At 38.1% G+C, this 21,647-nt stretch overlaps 1 protein-coding gene across 8 annotated transcripts in view; it reads left to right on the top strand.

Moving 5' to 3' along the window:
- Window positions 1–21,647, top strand: part of Grik1 (glutamate ionotropic receptor kainate type subunit 1) — a 389,047-nt gene that overhangs the window by 213,648 nt on the left and 153,752 nt on the right. For 7 of the 8 annotated variants that reach the window (XM_052741096.1, XM_052741089.1, XM_052741090.1 and 4 more), the window contains exon 2: window positions 21,304–21,471. In XM_052741096.1, coding sequence (XP_052597056.1) covers window positions 21,304–21,471 — 168 coding nt within the window. Of the gene's footprint in view, window positions 1–21,303; window positions 21,509–21,647 lie in introns of those variants that run through there. The other variant, XM_052741093.1, reaches the window with a different exon arrangement.

Genomic DNA, 21,647 nt, shown 5'->3' with positions numbered 1-21,647 from the left:
TGAAGTATTACTAAGAATTCATAAAAGAAGAGATATTTTTTACAAATACACACAAATCAATAATAATGAAAAATAAAATGTAAGTCAAACTTGCCTGTTAGGAAAACATAATTCTATAAAAAGTATTGTGATTTACTTTTAAATCTATTTTTTTACTTTCTTTTTTTATAATTTTTTCATTTTATAATTTAATTTAATTTTACATATCAGCCACAGATTCCCTTGTCCTCCCCACTCCCGCCTCCCCCGCCTTCCCCCCAGCCCACCCCCCATTCCCATCTCCTCCAGGGCAAAGACTCCCCTGGGGATTGAGTTCAACCTAGTAGATTCAGTCCAGGCAGGTCCAGTCCCCTCCTCCCAGCCTGAGCAAAGTGTCCCTGCATAAGCCCCAGGTTCCAAACAGCCAGCTCATGCACTGAGGACAAGTCCCAGTCCCACTGCCTGGATGCCTCCCAAACAGTTCAAGCTAATCAACTGTCTCACATATCTAGAGCTAAATATGAATATCTTCACACAAATATCTCAAAATCTTAGATAAATGAAATTCTTTTCAATATTTAAATTTTTATAAATATATTTGTATTTTCAACAATTTCCAATTCATGAACAGGCAAATATTTTCAAGAAATCCATTGCATAAAAGGAGCAAATGGATCCATTTAGAAAAAGCATTTACCCAGTAAATTTATAAACCAATATTAGCACAGTGCAGAGCTACATATACTTAAGCAGAATGGCAATAAAATAGAAATTATACAATGGCAATAAAACAGAAATTATACAATAATTCAATACATGAAAAAGGTTCTGTCACCCCCCAGTAGAGACTGCATACATGCATGTGTGTACATGTAATTCCTATAGCATAAGTTTGTGTAATTTTATATAGCATAAATGCTTGCATTAGCTTTCCTCTTGCCATACACTAAAAGAAATTTCAAGTTGATTAAGTAACAAAATTATAAAATAGCCTTTTAAAAACTTCCAAGAAGCCTGGGAGATGGTTCAGTGGGTAAGATGCTTGCCTGACAATCTGTGTCCAGATTCTCAGAACCCACATTATAAAAAGGCAGAAACAATAGGGGTGTCTATAATTCTCATGCTTCTACAGCAACATGGGATGTAGACAGGACAATCTCCAGATAGGAGCCTGGCTTAGGAAGCTGTGACCAAGAGACTCTGACACAGCAAGGTAAATGTGAGGGCCTACATGTGAGGCTGTCTCCTGAAATCCACACCTACACTGTTGTACAAGCATGCTTACACTCACACAGACATGAATACACATACAAAATCAGAGACACAGAGAGTTACAAACACCTTATAATATAAGCAATTTTGTAAATGAAACAGAGAATAGCTTTTTAGATTGTCGTATTCCAACATCAGGCTCCATTCTGGTGCTTGACAAATGCCCTTACCGACCTGCCTTCAAATGACCAAAGTTGTACTCTTGCTTAAACAGCTGCATGCAGGCTCTGTTGCATATGTAGCCCCTTGGAGCTCCCAGGCTGAGGGGGTGACTGTTACCCATGCACTGGACAGACATAAACAAAGGAGATCTCTAGAGACTCACTCATTGGCCGTGAAGTATTCTGCCCAGTGCCTGACAAGGTGACTTCTGTTCGCAGGTCATTGGGCAGACCTGGCAACCCAGCTCCAAGTTAGGTACATCCACCCATACATGTGGAAAGGAAAGAACCAGAAATCTTAACAACCACCACAAACAAGTCATATTTCATGGAAAGAAAATCAGTGTATAATGTTATTAATATGTAAACATTTGAACTGCCTAAAAACCTACTCTGTATTAATAAGAATTTAAAATATACTGAGAAAATATTGTTAATAAAAAAAGTCAAAGGCCTGATGTTGTTATACCTTGACTGAAACGAGGTAGAAGGCAAGGACCAAAGCCCATAAGCATTTCAATAATAAAACCAACATCGTCCCAAGACATCAAATAAGGCAAAGGACAGGAGAAAACAACTTAAACCCACAGATATGAAAATATGTAATAAAGATGTTTTTAAAAATTAAGTCCACAATATTTAAAGGAATAGGAAGTCCTTCCTGGCACAAACTGACCTACAATCATCAAGATCCTGGACAATGATGGAAGTCAACTGGGCGTTTCTCCATGGTGGGTGCAAGAAGGCACTTGCCAGCCTTGTAGAACTGTTTACACCCTATAACCTGATGATTGTATTTCAAGATCCTTTTCTTTCTGCCAGTGAAACCAGGGAGTGTACCGAATGCCAATCATAATCAGTTTTATAATAGTGAAAGACTGAAGAGTGGATCAAATAAACAATGACTTATACAAACAGTGTAATGCATACACCAATTAACTGGGTTAATCTAAGGAGAGATGCCTAGAGTGTTACGTGATGTGAAAAAGACAAAAGGTAATCGGATAGTGTTAATAGTTTATGAAATGCTAAAAACCTATGAAAATTCACTGGTATTTTGGGAATCATTGTAAATTCCCCACAGCCCAGGCCACCTCAGTGAAATATGAGCAAGGTACTAGAATGAGCCATAATCTAACTTCAAGGTGATAGAAAGGGGAAGGGACCCAAAGTTGACATTCTTCTGTTATCTAGTTTTGTAGGTTTGTGGGTCAGTGTATGTGTAAAGAATATTTGCATATTTTTTAAAAATCCAATATACCTTTTAATAAGTTATGCACATAGAACAAGTGATTAAAGGCCAGTATGAAATCAATATATCCATCATCATATGACTATATATAATTTATCTGCTTCTCAAAATAAGCATAGAGAACTCCAAGATTTACTAGGTATCTGCTTTGAAAATATTTCTTTTCCATTTCCGAGGTTGCCTTTGCAGTCTGCTGATGATTTCTTTGGCTGTGAAAAAATTTCAGTTTGATATAGTTTTGTTTTTGTTAGTTATAATGTTGGTGTCACAGGCAGGAAATCATTGCCCAGATTAAAATCCTGAAGCTCTCATCCAGTGTTTTCTTCTAGTTATTTTATAGTTTGATATGCCTTGAGTTTATTTTTATGCCTGGTAGAATATTTGCTTTTATTATGTATTGGGTGTTTTGTCCACATATAAGTCTGTGCACCATATGCATACCTGGTAATTGTGGAGGCCAGAAGAAGGCATCAGGTCCCCTGTAACTGGAGTTACAGTTGGTTGTAAGCTGCCATGTAGGTGCTGGGAATCAAACCCCAGTCCTCTGGAAGAGCAGCCAGTGCTCTTACCCATGGAGCCATCTCTGCAGAACTCTAGTAATCTGGTAGAGAATTAAGTAACAACTTTATCCTTTCCTATGTCGGTATCAGTTTTCTCAGTTCCAAATGTTGAAACACTGTCCTTTCGCAGCTGTATCTGATGCCTTTGTCAAGATTTCATTTCTGAGTCAGCGCTTTTGTTCAACATGGGCTTTATCTCAGCAGCTCACTGTTGGGATGACTAGTTCCCTTATGAGGTTTGAAATCAAGAGGCGTGAAGTCTCTAGCTTTGTTCTTTATTTATGTTGTATCCACTACTCAGGGTCATTCGCAATAATTTTAGAATTGTTCTTTGTATCTCTGCATAAAATGTAACTGAGATTTTGATAGAGATTAAATTATATTTGTAAATCCCCTTGATAATAATAAACATTAGATTAATAGAAAGTTCCATAATTCATGAACATGGTATGTATATGTATGTATATATATATACATATCTATCTGTATATATATATATATATATGTATATATATATACAGATAGATAGATAGATAGATAGATAGATAGATAGATAGATAGATAGATAGATAGATAGATAGATCACCATTTGTATTTTGTTTTAAATGTGTTCAGGAATGTTTTGTAGCTTTCCATGTGTTTCTCATCTCTTTAAGTTTACTCATAAACGTTATTTTGATGCTGTGGCAAATGTTACTGTTCTCCTTGTAAAAATTTCCCCTTGTTAAGACCTAAAAATGAAACTAGTTTTTTATATTGAAAAAGAATAAAAGAAACTCAGAAAAAAAATAAAGACAGGAAATTGTCCAAATGTTTCACAGTGGTTGTTTCATACTATATATTAGTATCTGTGTTTGATTTTCTTCTCTTCCAATCCCTCACTTATATGTGCAAATATGTTTTAAATGTGGAAGTATTTCAGGTAGTAAGAATGCCTGTACTCTCCTGTACTCTCTCCAGGCTGTCGTGTCCACTTTAGGAGTTGAGAGAGAAGTGTGTTTTTAAGGACATGGAAATGAGCAGGTAGGGAGACTTGCAGTTTTAAAGTGAAACATGAATATTTCCCCAAACTTCTGTTGGTTGTATTCAACACAGTAACCTCAACAGCATGATGTCTGGCTGTGCTGTACTGCAAATCAGTTCTTAGCATTCCTGAGCAGGCATGCTGGGCTTCTCTCACTCCATCTGGAAACCTACTACTGGAGGTTTTTCTCTTAGAAGTGACTTCCATGGAGCTTACTTGTTGTTCATGTCATTGTAAACTCTCATTTCAATACTTACAGCATTGACTTTGTTTTCCTTTTGTAGTACAGGGGACTGAACCTAGGGCCTTGCACACGTCAGGCAAGTGTTTTATCGCTAAGTGTAATCCCCAACTAATTCTGTTTAATCAGTTTGAATCTCAGAGTGGAACTTAGGTACATACTGAAATCTGCTAGACTGTAGAGCAGTGATTCTCAACCTGTGGTTCATGACCCCTTTGGGGAGGGTTGAACAACCCTTTCACAGAGGTCACCTAAGACCATAGGAAAACACAGATATTAACATTATGATCCATAACAGGAGCAAATACAATTATGAAATAGCAATGAAAATAATTTTATGGTCGGGGGTCACCACAGCAGGAGGAACTGTATTAAAGGGTTAGAGCATTAGGAAGGTTGAGAACCACTGCAAGTACCTTGATGAGCAATAATAAATACAGAGACTCAATTAAAAATATTAAAATGAGAAAGTTCTAAAACAGGCAAAGGTTTATATCTAAGGGTCTGACACTTTCTTAGATATTATGAAATATTATTGCCTCAAGGGGGCATTTTGCACAATTTTAATATCAGTGAATAAAAAATGTTATGAGATGTTTATTAGCTATTGGAGCACTTAGCAATATATAATGAATTTTTAAAAATAAAATAGAAGATTTTAAAGGAGAAAAATAAGAGAGCAGATAGCTGAGTACTTCACATTTTAAAATATTGACATTAAGCATCAGAGATATACCCTGCCTGAAATATATCTTCCAGACAAGATTGACCAAAAGACAGGTTATTTTTATCTGTTTGCTTTTTACATAGAAACAGAGATCATCTTCTTGCTTTGATTATTTTTTATACAAGCAAAAAGAAAGTAAAATTCGAAGGCATATATCTAATATGTCTTAAGAGGTAGCATTGTAATTAGAGGATTTATATTTCTGATTAAGACTCTAGCTTTTCATAAAAATGACACGAAAATACTATTTTAAAGTGCACATTATTTTGGTTCAAATGTAAGCAGATCTCTGAATCAAATTGCTTTTAAATGTGATTATCAAAATAACTGGTCATAGTTCCAGGGAAAAGTGTCCTGTGATCAAGAGACTTTTAGAAACACATTGTGTTACACAGTGTCGAATTGCTTTCTTTATTGCATGGCTTGTGGGCAACATGCATATTACTGCATAATGTGAATTTCCAAGAGGGCTGACACTAGGCAACGCTTCCCAAATATGTTTGGCCACGAAAGGCCTTTTGTGTGTCCCATGTCTATGCATTGATAAATGCTGCCCAATGGGAGCTGTGAACCTCCATTTGTTCTGGCTTCAGACTCCAGATTTCCTTTAACCACAACCCTTGCTTCTCAACAAGCTGAAATTTCCAGCTATAAAACGGCAGAAACAGAAAAACATAAACTAGAAAATTAGGATAAAACATATAATATAGCTTCCTTGGAACTCTGGGCTGTGAACTTGGCATATTCTATCCATTTAATTATTAAGCAGAAAAAAATGGAATCAAGAGACCTTTCATGTAAATACATGCCATTTAAATGAGATGTTAAAAAGCTACAAATGTAACTACTCTCAAGAGATATTAAAGCAATCCCAGACTTTTATAAGGGTAAAGGTTTTTGGCATTACTTCATTGGCAATATTCCTGGTTGCTGCCTGGAACCCGCTGTTGACTAGGACATCAGCCATCCCTGCATGAAATGAAGGTGCTGGCAGTCTGGTAAGGAGTGATCTCCCAGGAAGAATGGAGCTTTGAAAGTGCTTGGGGACCATGGGAGGTAATGGTTGGAGAGAAAAATAATCATTGCCACAAAGTCAGTAATGGGAAAAGTCAGTAGGTCTCGCTACATATCTCAACCACCACTCTACTCTCCCAGGCCTCTGTGTTGGCAGGACAGAGTGCTTCATGTGGCTCAGTGCTTAGGCACAAGATGGAACATCCAATCAATTGCACAGGCATTTGCTGGGGATGCTGGACTATGTCCATGCCATGGAATAGAGTCCCAGCAAGTTCCCATTAACACTGACCCTACCTTCAAGGAACATGTGGGCTCTGGGCTTAAGAAAGTTTTTGATTAACATTTAATACTTCTATATCTTTATGAAGTATGATCCTGATTTATATATATATATATGAGATAATGATGACATTTAAGTAATTATCCGTTGCAGTCCCACCCATCCTGCAGCCGCTCGGACAAGTAAACACACAGAGGCTTTTATTACTTACAAACTGTATGACCTAATGGCTCAGGCTTCTCACTTGCTAGCTCCTATAATTTAACCCATTTCCATTCATCTATAAGTTGCCATGTGGCCATGACTCACCGGTACTTTCACATCTTGCTTCTCCTGGTAGTGGCTGGCATCTCTTCTCTGTCTCTCCTTTCTTCTTCCTGTCTATCTGCTTGAATTTCCTGCCTCTAAGCTGCCTTGCCATAGGCCAATGCAGCTTTATTTATCAACCAATCAGAGCAACACGTATTCCCAGCATACATAAAGACATCCCACAGGACTTCCCCTTTTGTATCTAATCAAAAAGGAAGGTTTTAACTTTAACATAGTACAATTACAAATAATAAAACAGTTATCAGGCAAGAATTACAGTTACAATATGTAGTCTATTTGTATTTGGCACAATTAAAGAAAATATCCTATTGTCTATGCTATATTTGTGAGTCTAAAGCTTCATTACTAATTTATCTTTTATCATGACTAAGGAAAACTATAATTATAACTATTTAGTCTTCAACTACATCAAAGACCCCAGAAGGATATAATATTACCTAAGTAAATAGGAAATGCATTGTAAGCAAATTCCAAAATTCTGGAAATGACAGAGAGATCTCGCTGCCTGGACAGTCATCCAAAGTTCCTCTGCAGTGTTGGAGCATCCATTTTAAGCCTAAAGGCCTAGAGTTTTTAGTCACTTTTTTCTGTGTCCTGGAGAATGTCTGGCAGTTTATTCTGCAAAGCAGGAACCTTAATAACCATCTCACCTTACAAAGTCCTGTGGTCACTTTTCCATGGGTCCTGCATGTCCAGTTGATAAAACACTTTCTCAAACAGTCCAGGTAAGAACAGTTTCTTGCCCAAATGGCTAACTTTTGCCATAAGGAAAGAAAATTCCATAATGAGTTTCTTCAATGCCCATCATCCTCCTTGAAGTAATTGGGGCTGCCAGGAGCAGACATGTCTCATTGTCTAGAAAAGTCTAAGTTTTTAAAACATTTTAAATGCCACATTCTGTAGGCCTTTGAAGTATTTGAAGAGTACCTACCTAATTGAAATAGATCTATGTATACCTAAAAAATTTAACTAACATGACTATAAGTTTGATTATCATGGATGAATAATTATTAATCTGTATTTCTTAATTATACATTACAATTTCAAATGAGCTGTACAAACATAATACCTTAAACAAGAGTAGAAATATACATTCAGTATAGCAAAATTAACTTTAAATTGGTAATAAAGTAAAACCTATTGCAATTTAAAACATTTTACACAAGTTGTTGCTCTTTAAAAGTAGATTCAATAATCTACCCTTTCATCCTATCATAGCTATATCCTATCCTTTTTTCTTTAGAAAGATATTGACTATGACCAATAACAATTTGTAACCAATCTCTAAACAAAGACAAATATCCATAATCCAGTTTTTGGGAATGTGGGCATAGTTTTCTAGGCTACTTCCTGCTGATTGTGGACACTGGTAATCTTATGGGGAGACAAAGAAAATTTTAGGATTATGGTCAAGTCCTGAGAGGAGTAGTCTGTGAGGCTGAATTGTCTCAGCCAGTTGCTTTGAAGCTGTTTTGGATGTTGGATCATCTGGGCCATGGCTGTCATTGGAGACCTTTCAGGGGGTCTAGGCTGATCAAACCATATTAGCCTGGAAGCAATCCACAGGTTCTCATCTTCTGTAAAAACAAAAGCATAACCTCTTTTCCAAAGCAACATATCCTTAGACACAAACTTTGAAGTCAAGATACCTTTAATATATATATATATATATATATATATATATATATATATATATATATATATATATTGGCTTAACTTGTCAACCTTTACAATCAAATGTTTTTCTGCAGTTAAAAATCCCAAAGACAACGTAATTGAGACTCTGTGTGATTTCCATCTTTATGTTGCTTAATTTTTGTATTGCTTTTACTGTCTCTTTAAAGACTTTATTTTTTAAACCTATTTCTTTATATAACTGCATATATTCCTTTTCCTCTCTCTCTTTCAAGCCTACATACATTTTTACACATACTGTAAACCATTTAGAGTTTTATTCCACCTGAATCTTTCTTATTGTGAATCTATAATCCTTCTCTGACTAGGAGAGATGTTTAAACTGTTAAACTGTGTGGCTAGGACAAAAAAGCAGCAGCATTGGCTTCTGACTCCACCACCTCAGCTTTCCAACATGGTGGAGATAATTCACTGCCAGCAACTCTGGGAGGCAGTGGGTCTGCACCTCTATCAAAGCAGCATGTAGCCCAGAAACCTGTTTTTGCTGTTGTTGTCTGTACTAGCAAAAGCTAAATCTACCACACAGCTACAGTGGCTAGGAGACACCTCTGTGTACTGTGGTGGGAATCTGCCATGTTATGCTCAAGCCCAAATGCTGCAGAGTCTTTGTACCTTAGCATCTCTATATCTCGGCCTGCATGAGACATGAAGTAGAAAGCTGTTCTTAGCTCAACTTTAGAATTTCTTTTTAACTTCTCTTAAGTTTTAGGTGGAAAGTTGATCCAACTCGTTGGACAGCCAAATGTAGTCAGAAGTTTTCCTGTGTCCTGCCCATCCTGCAGCTGCAAGGTCAAGTAAGCACACAGAGGCTTACAAACTATATGGCCTAATGGCTCAGGCTTTTCACTAGCCAGCTCCTATAATTTAACCCATCTCTATTAATCTATAAGGTGCCATGTGACAGTGGCTTACTGGTACTTTCACATCTTGCTTCTCCTAGCAGTAGCTGGTGTCTCTTCTCTGCCTCTACTTTCTTCTTCTTGTCTATCTACTTGAATTTCCTGCCTGCCTCTAAGTTACCTTGCCATAGGCCAATGCAGCTTTATTTACCAGCCAATCAGAGCAACACATATTCACAGCATACAGAAAGACATCCCATAGCAATCTGTCTTTACAAGTACAAGCTAAATCCTTTTTCCGAACACTCTGATATTTGTTAATCATTACATCTAGCTAGATGTGCTATAGAACACCAGAAGCATTCCCTTCTACCTAGCTATAATACTGTGTCCATCACCAACCCCTCTTCATCCCCAGACCACCTACTCTCCCAAGTCTTTGGGAACCACCATTCTATTATCATTCTCTAAGATCAACATTTTAATATTCCACTGATGAAGGAGATCATGGAACATTGATATTTGTGGGCTTCACTTACCACAGTTAACAAGATATTCTCCAGGCCAGGACACATTGTCACAAATTACAGGGTTTTATACTTTTTCAATGATCTTTTAAAAATACGTTTATCTAGGGAAGTTTGGCATATGTGCCTTGATATGCATGTGGAGATTACAGGCCAACTTGCTTGCATTGGTTCTGTCCTTCAATCATATAGTTCCTGGGGGTCAAACTCAGATCACCAAGTTTGTTGGCAAGTACCTTTTACCCACTGAGCCATCTTTCTAACCCAGATTTCATTATATATATATATATATATATATATATATATATATATATACACACACAATATGTATATGTACATGATATCTGCATATTAATTAGTTGTCTTCATATTGTATATCAGTTTTCTTCATTCATTCAATCATGATCAGTCTTTATATCCCATATCCTATTGTAAATGATGCTGAAATAAATGCAAGAGTGTCCATGATTTTTTCAACATGTTGATTTCATTTGCCAGTAGTAGGATATCTGGATCCTATGATAGATTTGGATTTGGTTTGAGAAGCCTCTAGATTATTTTTTTGTTTTGTTTTGTTTTGTTTTTATTTTTTATTTTTTATTTTTTCTGGAGCTGAGGACCGAACCCAGGGCCTTGTGCTTGCTAGGCAAGCGCTCTACCACTGAGCTAAATCCCCAACCCTAGATTATTTTTGATAATGGCTATACTAAACAAATTCCTCCAAAAAATCAATACCTTTTGCAGTGTTTTTACAGAGAAAGAGTTTACTCTTGGCTGACAGAGTAGGAAAAGATTACATGTAGAAGGAGAAAAAGCATGTGCTTAGCTCTGTTGATTAAGTAACAGACTGCTGCACATGGCTTCCTTTCCTGCAGCCCATCACTTAGGACTGGCATCTTTTGAGGGAAAGAACCAAACACCCTTCATCTTGTGTCCTCTTCTAGTGCCGGCATTGCCCTACACATAGTCAATAATACTTCATAAATAAATTGAATATTGAAAGACTATAAGAATGCTTTTTACTCTGAATGATTATATTTGCTTTTAATGTGTAGCACATTTATCAAGAAAAATTGCCCAAAGCATCTGTAGAACAATTCAGAAGTCAACCCTTCCCCTTACAAGCCACCTTCTAAAGCATGACAGTTATTCCTCATAGACATGTGTTCCTCCTTCTTGAAGGGCATTTATACCAAACTTATGCAGATCTATTTGAAGCATCAAAGAAAGAATTTAAATGTGGTTGTTATCTCAGGTATGGTATGAAATGTATTCTTCCTTTTCAAAAGACACTGATATATGAGGCTACTTGTAGAAGTTTGGGTCACAGCCAGACCACTGAGGCTCCACTTGTCTTTGACCTATAACTCTGTCCTTTACTCAAGATTTTCTGAAAGATTTAAAACTCTCCTTATCCATTTTTCTTCCATTAAGTAATGGAACACCGAGTTCCTACCCAAATTCATCTACATAAGATCATTAAGACAGTTTTTGTGCCCAAAAGTAAGTCAGGGAGAGAGAAGCTGGATGTGAAAGGGAATCTTAGAAATTAAATGTGTAACCTTGAAATTAAAGGTGCAGTAAATATGAGCCTCGAGTAAATTGCTTATGATGCAATAAAGTAGAATTATGGATGCGGCAATAAAGGGAGGCAATATAATATTGTGTATTTAAGGAGCAGCCATCAGCAAAGGAATGGATCAAATTGCCATCTTGTTTTCTGTTGACAGCTTCTGGGATGGTTGTTATTCTTCATGAATGCAAAACAGGAGCCAGCATTGGAAGCTTTCCATTTCTAGATCATCATTTAATAGGTCACCCTTGCTTTCTGAGTGACCTCACAATTTGCCACAGTGGATATACAGCAGTTAGTTGGGGGTGTGTGAGGTTTATTAGAACACAAACAATAATATCCTGATCTGACCTGGTACACTCCAAATAAATAGCGAAATAAATAAAAATCACTAATATATTCTGTAATACAGTTAAGTAGTGTGCTTGCAAAATGGAATCAGAGAGGTAGAAATGGCTATTGAAAGTGCTGAATAAAATAACACTTTAGACAGAGAAATAGGATCATCAAAATCAGCTAATATTGGCAAATGTAAGTAAAGCATGGTTGGCAGCTATAAAATACAATTGACCATGAAGAACAAATTCTAGTGTTCAAAGTATAGTGAGGTAACTATATAGTTAGTAATGTATTATATATTTAAATTTCCTACAAAAGAAAGTTTTAGAATGTTTTCACCCAAAATAAATGATAAATAGTGGAAGTGGGAGACATTCTCCTTACACTAATCAGATTGGTACATATTTTACAAATGGATGTATACAAATATAGGTGTATTAAAATATTGTACTGTACCCCACAAATTTAGTTATTTTTAATCCATTCAAAGTGAAATAAAAATTAAAACTAAGTCAAGCTGTTATTGCATTAGTACTCTGTAGCTACTATAGCAAATAACTTCAGGACTACTGAAATGGGTTATCCAATAAAATGCTTGCTAAATAAAACACGAGAACCTGTGTTTAGATCCCCAGTACACATGTAAGAAGTCAGATGCGGCAGAATACATCTGTAGCCCCAGTACTGAGGAGGAGATAGGTGGATCCCTGAAGCACACTATCTAAACAACCTACCTGAATTGGTGAGGTCCATAATCTGTAAGAGATCTTGTCTCACAAACAAAATGAAACAAAAACAAAGTAGAAAGTAATTGAAGAAGATACTGATGTCCTCGACACTCATATGTGTGTGTTCAAGTACATGTGTACCTACACAGATGTACATACACCCACCCACCCCCACATATACCTTTAACTTGATTACGTACAATAACAGAAATACATTCTCTAATAGTTCTAGAGGCCAGAAATCCAAATTCATCAAACTGATAGTGTCCTGCTCTCTCCTGATGTTATCCAAGTGATTCACTCCCTGCATATTCCAACTTTTATTGACTCTAGGAATTCCTTGGTTTGTCTACACTTGCTATTAAGTGATTCTCTCCAGGACAATCACTTTATACACTACTTCCATTGTAGTGACACCCTAATCTCCACATTCAAAAACAACTTGTATAACATCAACATGAGTATAGCAAACTTTCTAGCTAACATTTCCACTTAAATACCCGAGAGGCATCACAGAAAAATCACATTCCAAGCCAAGGTCCTCTGCCCTGCTCTTTGGCAATATCAATGACTATTTAAAATCTCCAAACACAATGTCATCCTTCATTATCATCTCACATACTTTATCTGGCAACCTTGCCAGTGCTACCCTCTATTCATCAATTTCTTTTCCCACTGTCAATAACAACAATCTGAATTTAGCCACCATCATCTCTTAGCTGAACTCCTGAAGTAGCCACTTGTAGAACAGGTTCATGAGCAGATCTTCCTGTGCTTGACTCTTGCCCATTTCACCAATCTCCTCATTAATACTGAAGCCATGGTGATTCTTTTGTGATATGATACATCATTTAGCCACTCTGTTCAAAGCCTACTGCTAGCTTTCCATGTCTCTTAGAATAAAAGCCTTAGTCCTTAATCTACTCCAATCTACCTCCATCACTTCATTGAGTTCTTCTACTGGTCAAAGTCTGGATCAGTCAACTGCAACCATATCACTCTTGAAAAATGACCCAAAATAGCTCCTCTCTTTCATTACTTTGCTTCCTCTGCAGAACACTCTTTTCTCAGTGTCTTCAGTCCATGTCTCAGTTCTTTCAGATTCCTACCCAGGTGTACTTTTAGTGAAGACATACTTGGCCTCTCAGTAGACATGTCAATGCCCTTCTTCCCACCTCTGAATAACATCTAAAACAACAGCTCCTAAAGTCACATGTTTATATTCTCATTCTCCTCCTCCCTCCATCTTTCCCCCTCCCACTTTTTCTCTAGAATCTCACTATGTAGGCTTGGGCTGGCCTAAAACTCACTGTGTCAACAAAGCTGGTCTTAAACTCACAGAGAACTGTCTGGCTCTGCCTCCCAAGTGTTGGGATGACAGGAATGAACCATCATGCCTGGCTGTTGCAGATCATCTCTTTTTTACATGGGTGTATTCCCAGTGCCTCATACAACTCTGGTTTTTTACCATGCAAAGCATTTTATAAACAAATGACTAGATATAAGAATGACTTGTTGGATGAATCAGTAAATTCTGAAAAATACTCAGCAACCATAACTTATACAAAAACAGCCAAAGTTTATGTATGCATGTGTGTATGTGTGCGTGTATGTGCATATATTTATTCATATGCATGCATGTACAATGTGAATCTAATGCATTTCTAAAAGAGATATTAGGGTATATATTTACTATTATAAGTCAAGCCAAGTCAAAACAGTATTCCTTTCATAGGAACAGTACTTAAAGTCATGACTTTCATGTGGTTTTGTCATCATTACATGAAGTTAATTCCCTGGTTCAGTTTCTTAACAATTTTGGAGGGATAAAGTGAATAATTGTTACAATTCCCATCCATCATCCAGTTAAACCCCATGTGGAGGGAACCAGGATAGAAATGGTGGGCAATAGCATCATTATGTTCTTTAAGGTCCATGGCTATCTGCCTATAGCTGGGTCCTCAGTATCTACAACATCATGTTTTCCCTGCTCTTTAGAAACTGTGACTGGAAGGCAGGTCACAGAAACACCTACTGAATATCCTTGGAAGCCAAAAAGAAAATAAAGAAATAGTTGGCTCTTGAGCTAAGCTGGGAATCTTAACAATGCTTCTTCAGCCTTCTTTCCACTATAATTCTATAAGAATGACCTGTGAATTAGGAAAAGTTCTAAAACTACTTGTGAGAGTTCAAATGTTGTATGTGCCTTAAAAGATCAATTTGCTAAAGGTGTAGTTTCCAGAGTGGCATTGTTCAGGGTGTTGGGGACTTTTATGAGGTGGAACCTTATGAGAAGTCCTTAGGTCGTTGGAATAATATCCTCAAAGGGGACATTACTCTTCCCCTCTTCGCTTTCTGGTCACAAAGCAAGCAGTTTGCCCTCCAAGCACTCTTACCATGATCTATTGCTTCATCATAAACCTAAAGCTATGGAGCCAATAAATCATGGGCAAGAATCTCCCAAACGCTGAGCCAAAATACACCTTTTCTTTTTATAAATAAATTTCCTCAGGTATTTTATTATAGTGAAAGAAAGCTGACCTATGCTCACCATTGCTGAGCTGTAATTTCAGGAGGCTCATGAAATAGGACATTGATTCTCAGCCTTCCCTAAGTGCCACCATTTGCTTGCAGTGGCCGTGTTGTTAATCTAATAGTAGTGGGATTTGTCATGGTGGACAAGTCCCTTCTAAGTCCACATGAAATTACCTGGCGCAAACCAAAAGCTCTCTGTTGACCTCCCCTCAACCCCCACCCACCATGACTCCTTGTAGGCGACTTCCTCCATGTGCAGGATATTGCCATATGTGGTTCCCGTGAGTGATTGTCGTGAAAAGGTGCATCAATACCAACAGAAATGCACTGTGATGGTAGAATTCTGCCTCCTAAACTGAATTACACTGACTTTCCTGTTATTTATCTTACATTACAGTTCCAAGAAGGAAGTGCTGTTTAGATATAAGTGATTGACACTAAACTATTAACATTTTCCTTTTTAAAGTCCTTGGGGTAAAGAGACAAGATGAATGCACTAGCTTCCTAAGGCTGGACAGAACAAACAAACAAAAACAACCAATTAACCAACCGACCAACCAGACTAAGTGGTTTATTTTCTCACTGTCATATAGGCTGGAAGTATAGGATCAAGAAATGGCAGGCTTGTCTTCTCTATGGCCTGCACATTGCCATGTTGGTTGTGTTTGTCCTCATATAGATTGTCCTCTGCATGATTGTATGAAGGTATACACTGTGTGGCAGTGAATTCCAGTTTCTTTTTCCTTTTTAAAGTTTTACTTAATTCTATTTTACGAGTATGGGTATCTTGCCTGCATGTGTATCCATACACTATGTGCACACAGTGCTTGCAGAGGCCAAAACAAAGTATCAGATCCTCTGGAACTGGAGTTGCAGTTCCTTGTTGGCTGTAATGTGGGTGCTGAGAATCAAGCCAGATCCTCTGGAAGCAAGAAGTGCTCTCTGCTCCTGAACTATCTTTCCAACCACTCTAGTTTCTTTTTTCTTATAACAACAGACTAGATCATGGGATACCCTTGCTGCTTCATTTTAGCCTGATTACCTTGTAAAATATAGTCAGTCCCTAGGTGTTAGGTACTGGGGTTAAGGATTCAGTCTATTAATTCAGGTTATAATAATTACATGTACTCATGAAAAAAAAAAAGGAATTTTAATTCAAATTAACTCAAAACCGTGAACATACTTCTTATTTGTTTTATATTCTTTATTTAGTGGCTGTGTTTTGTAGCTGTGTTCAAGTGCAGGAGCATAGAGTATATGATACAATATGATATATGTATGTATATACACATACACACATACACTATATATATATATTATACCAGTATAAGTAAGTATAAGCCTTATTTGTGCCAACCTCTATTCTTCTAGACAAAGCACAGTGGGAGAAAAATCAACACAGGAAACCCACAGGTCTTCAAAAATCAAGTCTAAATACACACACTATTTTCCAAACTTATACCTATTTTGGTATTTATAAGAAATATAGTTTTACCCTTATCAATTCAAAGAGCACAAATATCTATCTGTACAGAAAGCTAGAGTCCTTTTGTTTGTTTGTTTTGTTTTGTTTTGTTTTTTAAGACAGGGTTTCTTTGTGTAGCTTTGGAGCTTGTCTTGGAACTCACTCTGTAGACCAGGCTGGCCTCGAACTCACAGAGATCCATCTGCCTCTGCCTCCCTAGTGCTGGGATTAAAAGGCATGTGCCACCACCATCACTGGCTGAGCATGATTCTTAAAAGCCCAATTTCTAGTTTTAGAAAAGGTTTTTAATCTATGTTTTGAGTGTGCAGCGTATGCCTGAATGCACAGGTGTGTATAGCTCCTGCAAGTGAGTGTAGAAGCCAGAAGTTGACACTGGGTATCTCCCTCTACCACCCTCCAACTCAATATTTAAGACAGAGTCTCTAATTGAATGTGGATATTGCCAATAGACTAGACTGGTTGGCCAGTGAGCTCCTAGGACCCCCCTGTGCTGTGGGATGTTCTGTATGCTGTGAATGTGTTGCTCTGATTGGTTGATAAATAAAACGCTGATTGGCCAGTAGCCAGGCAGGAAGTATAGGCAGGATAAACAGATAAGGAGAATTCTGAGAAGTGGAAGGCTGAGTCAGGAGACACTACCAGCCACCATGAGAAGCAAGATGTAAAGATACCTGTAAGCCATGAGCTGCGTGGCAAGGTATAGACTTATAGGAATGGGTTAATTTAAGATGTAAGTTCTAGCTAACAAGATACCTGAGCCAATAGGCCAGACAGTTTTATTTAATATAAGCCTCTGTGTGTTTATTTGGGTCTGAGCAGATGCAGGCCTGGGAGGGACTGGAAAAAACTTCAGTTACACCACTGTAGATTACAAGCATGCCACCATTCCTAGTTTTTTTATGTAAAGGCATGAGGACCTAAAGTTCAGAACCCTGCCTACCCCTACTTCTACTTTGTAACCCCGTGTTTGGTCAGTTATTCCAAGGATCCTGAGCTTTGACACTGAGTAGCAAGTGGTTTGGGGGAGGGGTTGAGAAGAAAGAGGGGGCTCTGTATTGATGATGCCCTTCGACCCTTGCTCACCTTCCTATTGTGATTAGGCAGAGGGTTTGATTCCCACTTGCATCTAGGCTGTAAGAATGGATGTGTGATCTGTAGCATTCACATCACAATAAAGACAAAAGGTAGTTCACTAAAACTACTCATGTTTTTCTTCCTCATAAGATGTAAGTGATGAAAGCAAGCATGACCAAGCATACCTCTGAGGTTTCTGTCCCCCTGGGCACCATCTGCCATGTTCAAAAAGTTACAGCCAAAAAGGGAAGCTTTTTCATCTTGACCTGTCAAAGTGTTCCCTCTTTCTACACCCACTGATCTTACCTGAGTAACTTAGAAAGTAATAAATAAACAGATAGACAGATATAGATAGATAGATAGACAGATAGATAGATAGATAGATAGGCAAATAAATAAATAAATGGATGAATGGATAGATGTCTTTTCCACTCACATCGAGGCCTAAAATACCTTACCTTACCTTTACTTTTTCTGACTTTGTCCACAGCTCATTGGTTTCTTAGGACTAGAAGTTATGGTTAGCTCAGCCCAAATGAGAGAGGTCAAAAGTCATAGAGGTACCTTGACCTTTATAGAAAGAGGGACAGTCAAGGGGGAAATGGGCTACAAGAGTAGAGAAGGAACAGAGCAATGACTGAGGAAGGAGTCTTCCTTCCTGTCAAGTTGGACCCTTGGCTTCCAGATGGATGAGGACAGAAGTTAGCCCCACAAAGACACCCCCAGAAGGATTTAAATATCTTATTAAAATGGGCTATCCTCAAGTCTCAAAAAGTAAGAGAGGAAAAAAAGAACAGAGAAGAAAAGACAGTTTGTCACAGATGAGTCTTGTAACTGAATTATTTGGTGGCAATGTGTACTATGACTTTCATTTTCATTGACTAGAACAGGAAAATATCTCCTACTTTGTCTGCTAGTTATAAAGTTTTAAGAAAACTACACAGAATAGCTACTCTGGGATGATTTTCCTCCCACAACTTAAAAATCTCAGAGAAGAATTAGGTAAAGCCAGTGTCCACATTTCACAACTTCTGTTCTTTATCTGGGAGTATATCCCCTCCCACGACCTGCCCTGCCCATTAAGTTGCTGCTCTTCTCACAGGCAGAGGTTGACTTTCCCCATAAATAGTTGCAGCCTGAGTATCTTAAGATGACTTGGCCTTGATGGGGTCAGATTCTGAGTGACATGGACTCTGTCACATGGCCCTTGCTGGGGCTGAGAGGTAGACTAGTAAACAATTGCCAATGACTACTATGGGAATTCTAATAGCAAAAGCCCTCAGTGTGGGTCACCTTGACCACAGCAATGAGCTCATCTTACATCAATCTGCCTGTGACCACTCAGTGCTTCTTGCCTGACCTCCTCACCTGTCAGTCCACCATTTACTCAGCCCACAGAGAAAATGAAAGTCCCTTCCTGATTACCCATTTGTGATTGACAGAGGGAAAACATAGCATTTTCTGATACTACTTTTGAAACAGCTGTCTCCCCTGGGTCCTTAAGTGAGAGTTAACATGACATCATCATTTATTCTTAAGTATAGTTTCATAGAGAACCATAGTAGTAATCTATACATGAATGGTTCAAGCTATTGATCTATAATTGCCAGAAACATATTTGAAAGAAGCCAAATTAGGTTACCATAGGTTTTCTCATCTCTCACAGCTAGATGCTGTAGTTGATTAAGAAATAAAGTCATAAATAAAGCTATATATGTGCTTTTTGAAAAACCTAATCTTCCAAAATAGGGCCAGTGTGATTACATTTAGTTAAAATCTGTACACTGGATTTCTCCATGTGAGAAAGCACAAAAAGAAAGTAGGCACATGGTGACTATTTGTGCATTTCATTTCAGATTGTGTGTGTGTGTGTGTGTGTGTGTGTGTGTGTGTGTGTGTGTGTGTGTGTCTGTGTGTGTATTTGCTTGAATCAACAAAGTTTAGAAATACCTAATTCTGACCCTTAATAAGGAACAATGAGAGTAGATAAATTGCAGCCTATGAACATTTCACATGTCATGGGCAGGAGTTAGGGCCTATTTTCAGAGGAAACAAAGACTTGGGTAAATCAAGGACTTAGCTAAGCAGAGGTCAGTTTGTAATGCTTCAATGGAATGTTCTGTGTCTATTGAGTTAATATCATGGGTGCACTTAAAGAATATTAAGAACATACAGCTAACCACGTCTCTATCCAATACCAGTGTTTCACTCAGTCAGAGTTGGAGTCTCAGATGAAAGCCAAGCATGATGATATTGTTTGTAGTGAGATAGATACACATGTTTAAGATGCCAGAAGCTAGGGCTTGAAAGAACATATTTCCCCAGAGTTAGAACACAAGTTTGCTTTGGGGTATATTCAAATGATTTTTCAAACAGAGAAAATAACCTTTCTTTGAATCTACCCATATGCTTTGGAGTATGTTATGATGTATAGAATATGACCCCAGACATCTGAGCCATAAAACCTAGAATAGATGTTTTCATTCTGAAAACTGTCAGAGTAGGATTATTTTGTTTGTCCCAGTCCATCCCTCCCCAATCCCAGTAGAATTAGGGTCCAGAACGTATGCTTTTTAAAACAGGTTTATTTTATCTTTAATTATGTGTACCTGTGTGGGTGGAGATGTGCATATGAATGTGTGTGGGTGAGGGTATGCACATGAGTATGGGTGAATAGGGGTGTACATATGAGTGTGTGGGTGGGGTATGCACATGAGTGTGTGAGTGTGTGCACATGAGTATGTGAGTGAGTGTATGCACATGAGTGTGTTGGGGTGAGGGTATGCACATGAGTGTGTTGGGGTGAGGGTATACCCATGAGTGTCGGTGGGTGGGGGTATGCACATGAATGTGTAGGTGTGGGTGTGCTAATAAGTGTTGTGGATAGGGTGTGTACATGAATGTGTGAGTGGGACATGCACATGAGTGTGTGAGGTTTGGGGTGTGCACATGAGTGTGTGTGGGTGAGGGTGTGTACATGAGTATGTGGGGGTGTTCACATGAGTATGTGTGGGTGGGGTGTGCACATGAGTATGTGTGGGTAGGGTGTGCACATGAGTGTGTGGGAGTGGGGTATGCACATGAGTGTGTGGGGGTGTGCACATGAGTGTAGGCTCCCAACAGTGTGTCAGATGTTCTGGAGCTTGGCTTACAGGTGATTATGAGCAGTCCAGTGTGGGTGGAAACTGAGCTTCAGTCTTCTGTAAGAGCCATATACGAGTGTTTGTAACTGCAGAGTCACCTCTCCAGCTCCTAAAAACTCTGTTTTCAATAGAAAAGTCTAAATCCCAAGACAGGATTACCTACCAGAATATAGCTTAAATTATGTTTAGGTCAAACACAACACAAATCTTGTGAAAATCAGAGAAAATTGCTTTCTACTGCATTATTATCTATGATTCTGTTGTATAAAATATTTGGAATATATTCACCATCTAAGAGGTATTATACATCCAATACTGGATTTAAAACCTTAAACATCTGTGTGCAGTTAGAACTATTGGTTTGCATGTAACACATTCTGATAACATTCAGCCTAGATTCTGTATATACTTTAGTCATCCTGTCGATTATGATTTGGGGTCTTTTGTTAACACTTTACTGTCTTAAAACAGCGATACTTCACCTGTCTAACGTTTCTCATGCATCTCTTTTGCTTCTGCAGGAGGGATTTTTGAAACTGTGGAAAATGAGCCCGTTAATGTTGAAGAATTAGCTTTCAAGTTTGCAGTCACCAGTATTAACCGAAACCGAACATTGATGCCTAACACCACATTAACCTATGACATCCAGAGAATTAATCTTTTTGATAGTTTTGAAGCCTCCCGGAGAGGTAACTATTTTTCCACTTTACAAAGCTACTTCAGGTGGTAAGTCTGCTGCACGGGTCACCTTTTCACTGCTCACCCTTTTTCGAAGTAGGCTTCTTAGTGCAAATGGGTGGTAGGAATTCCTGGTCCCCAATGTCACTGATCAATGCAATCTGGACTCACCTAATGGACGCTGCCT

The sequence above is a fragment of the Peromyscus californicus genome, unplaced genomic scaffold (genome assembly GCF_007827085.1).
Source record: "Peromyscus californicus insignis strain IS unplaced genomic scaffold, ASM782708v3 Scaffold_16__1_contigs__length_79575227, whole genome shotgun sequence".
Lineage (NCBI taxonomy): Eukaryota > Metazoa > Chordata > Mammalia > Rodentia > Cricetidae > Peromyscus > Peromyscus californicus.
Note: the sequence above shows the minus strand (reverse complement) of the source record. Positions and strands in the feature narration are given on the sequence as shown.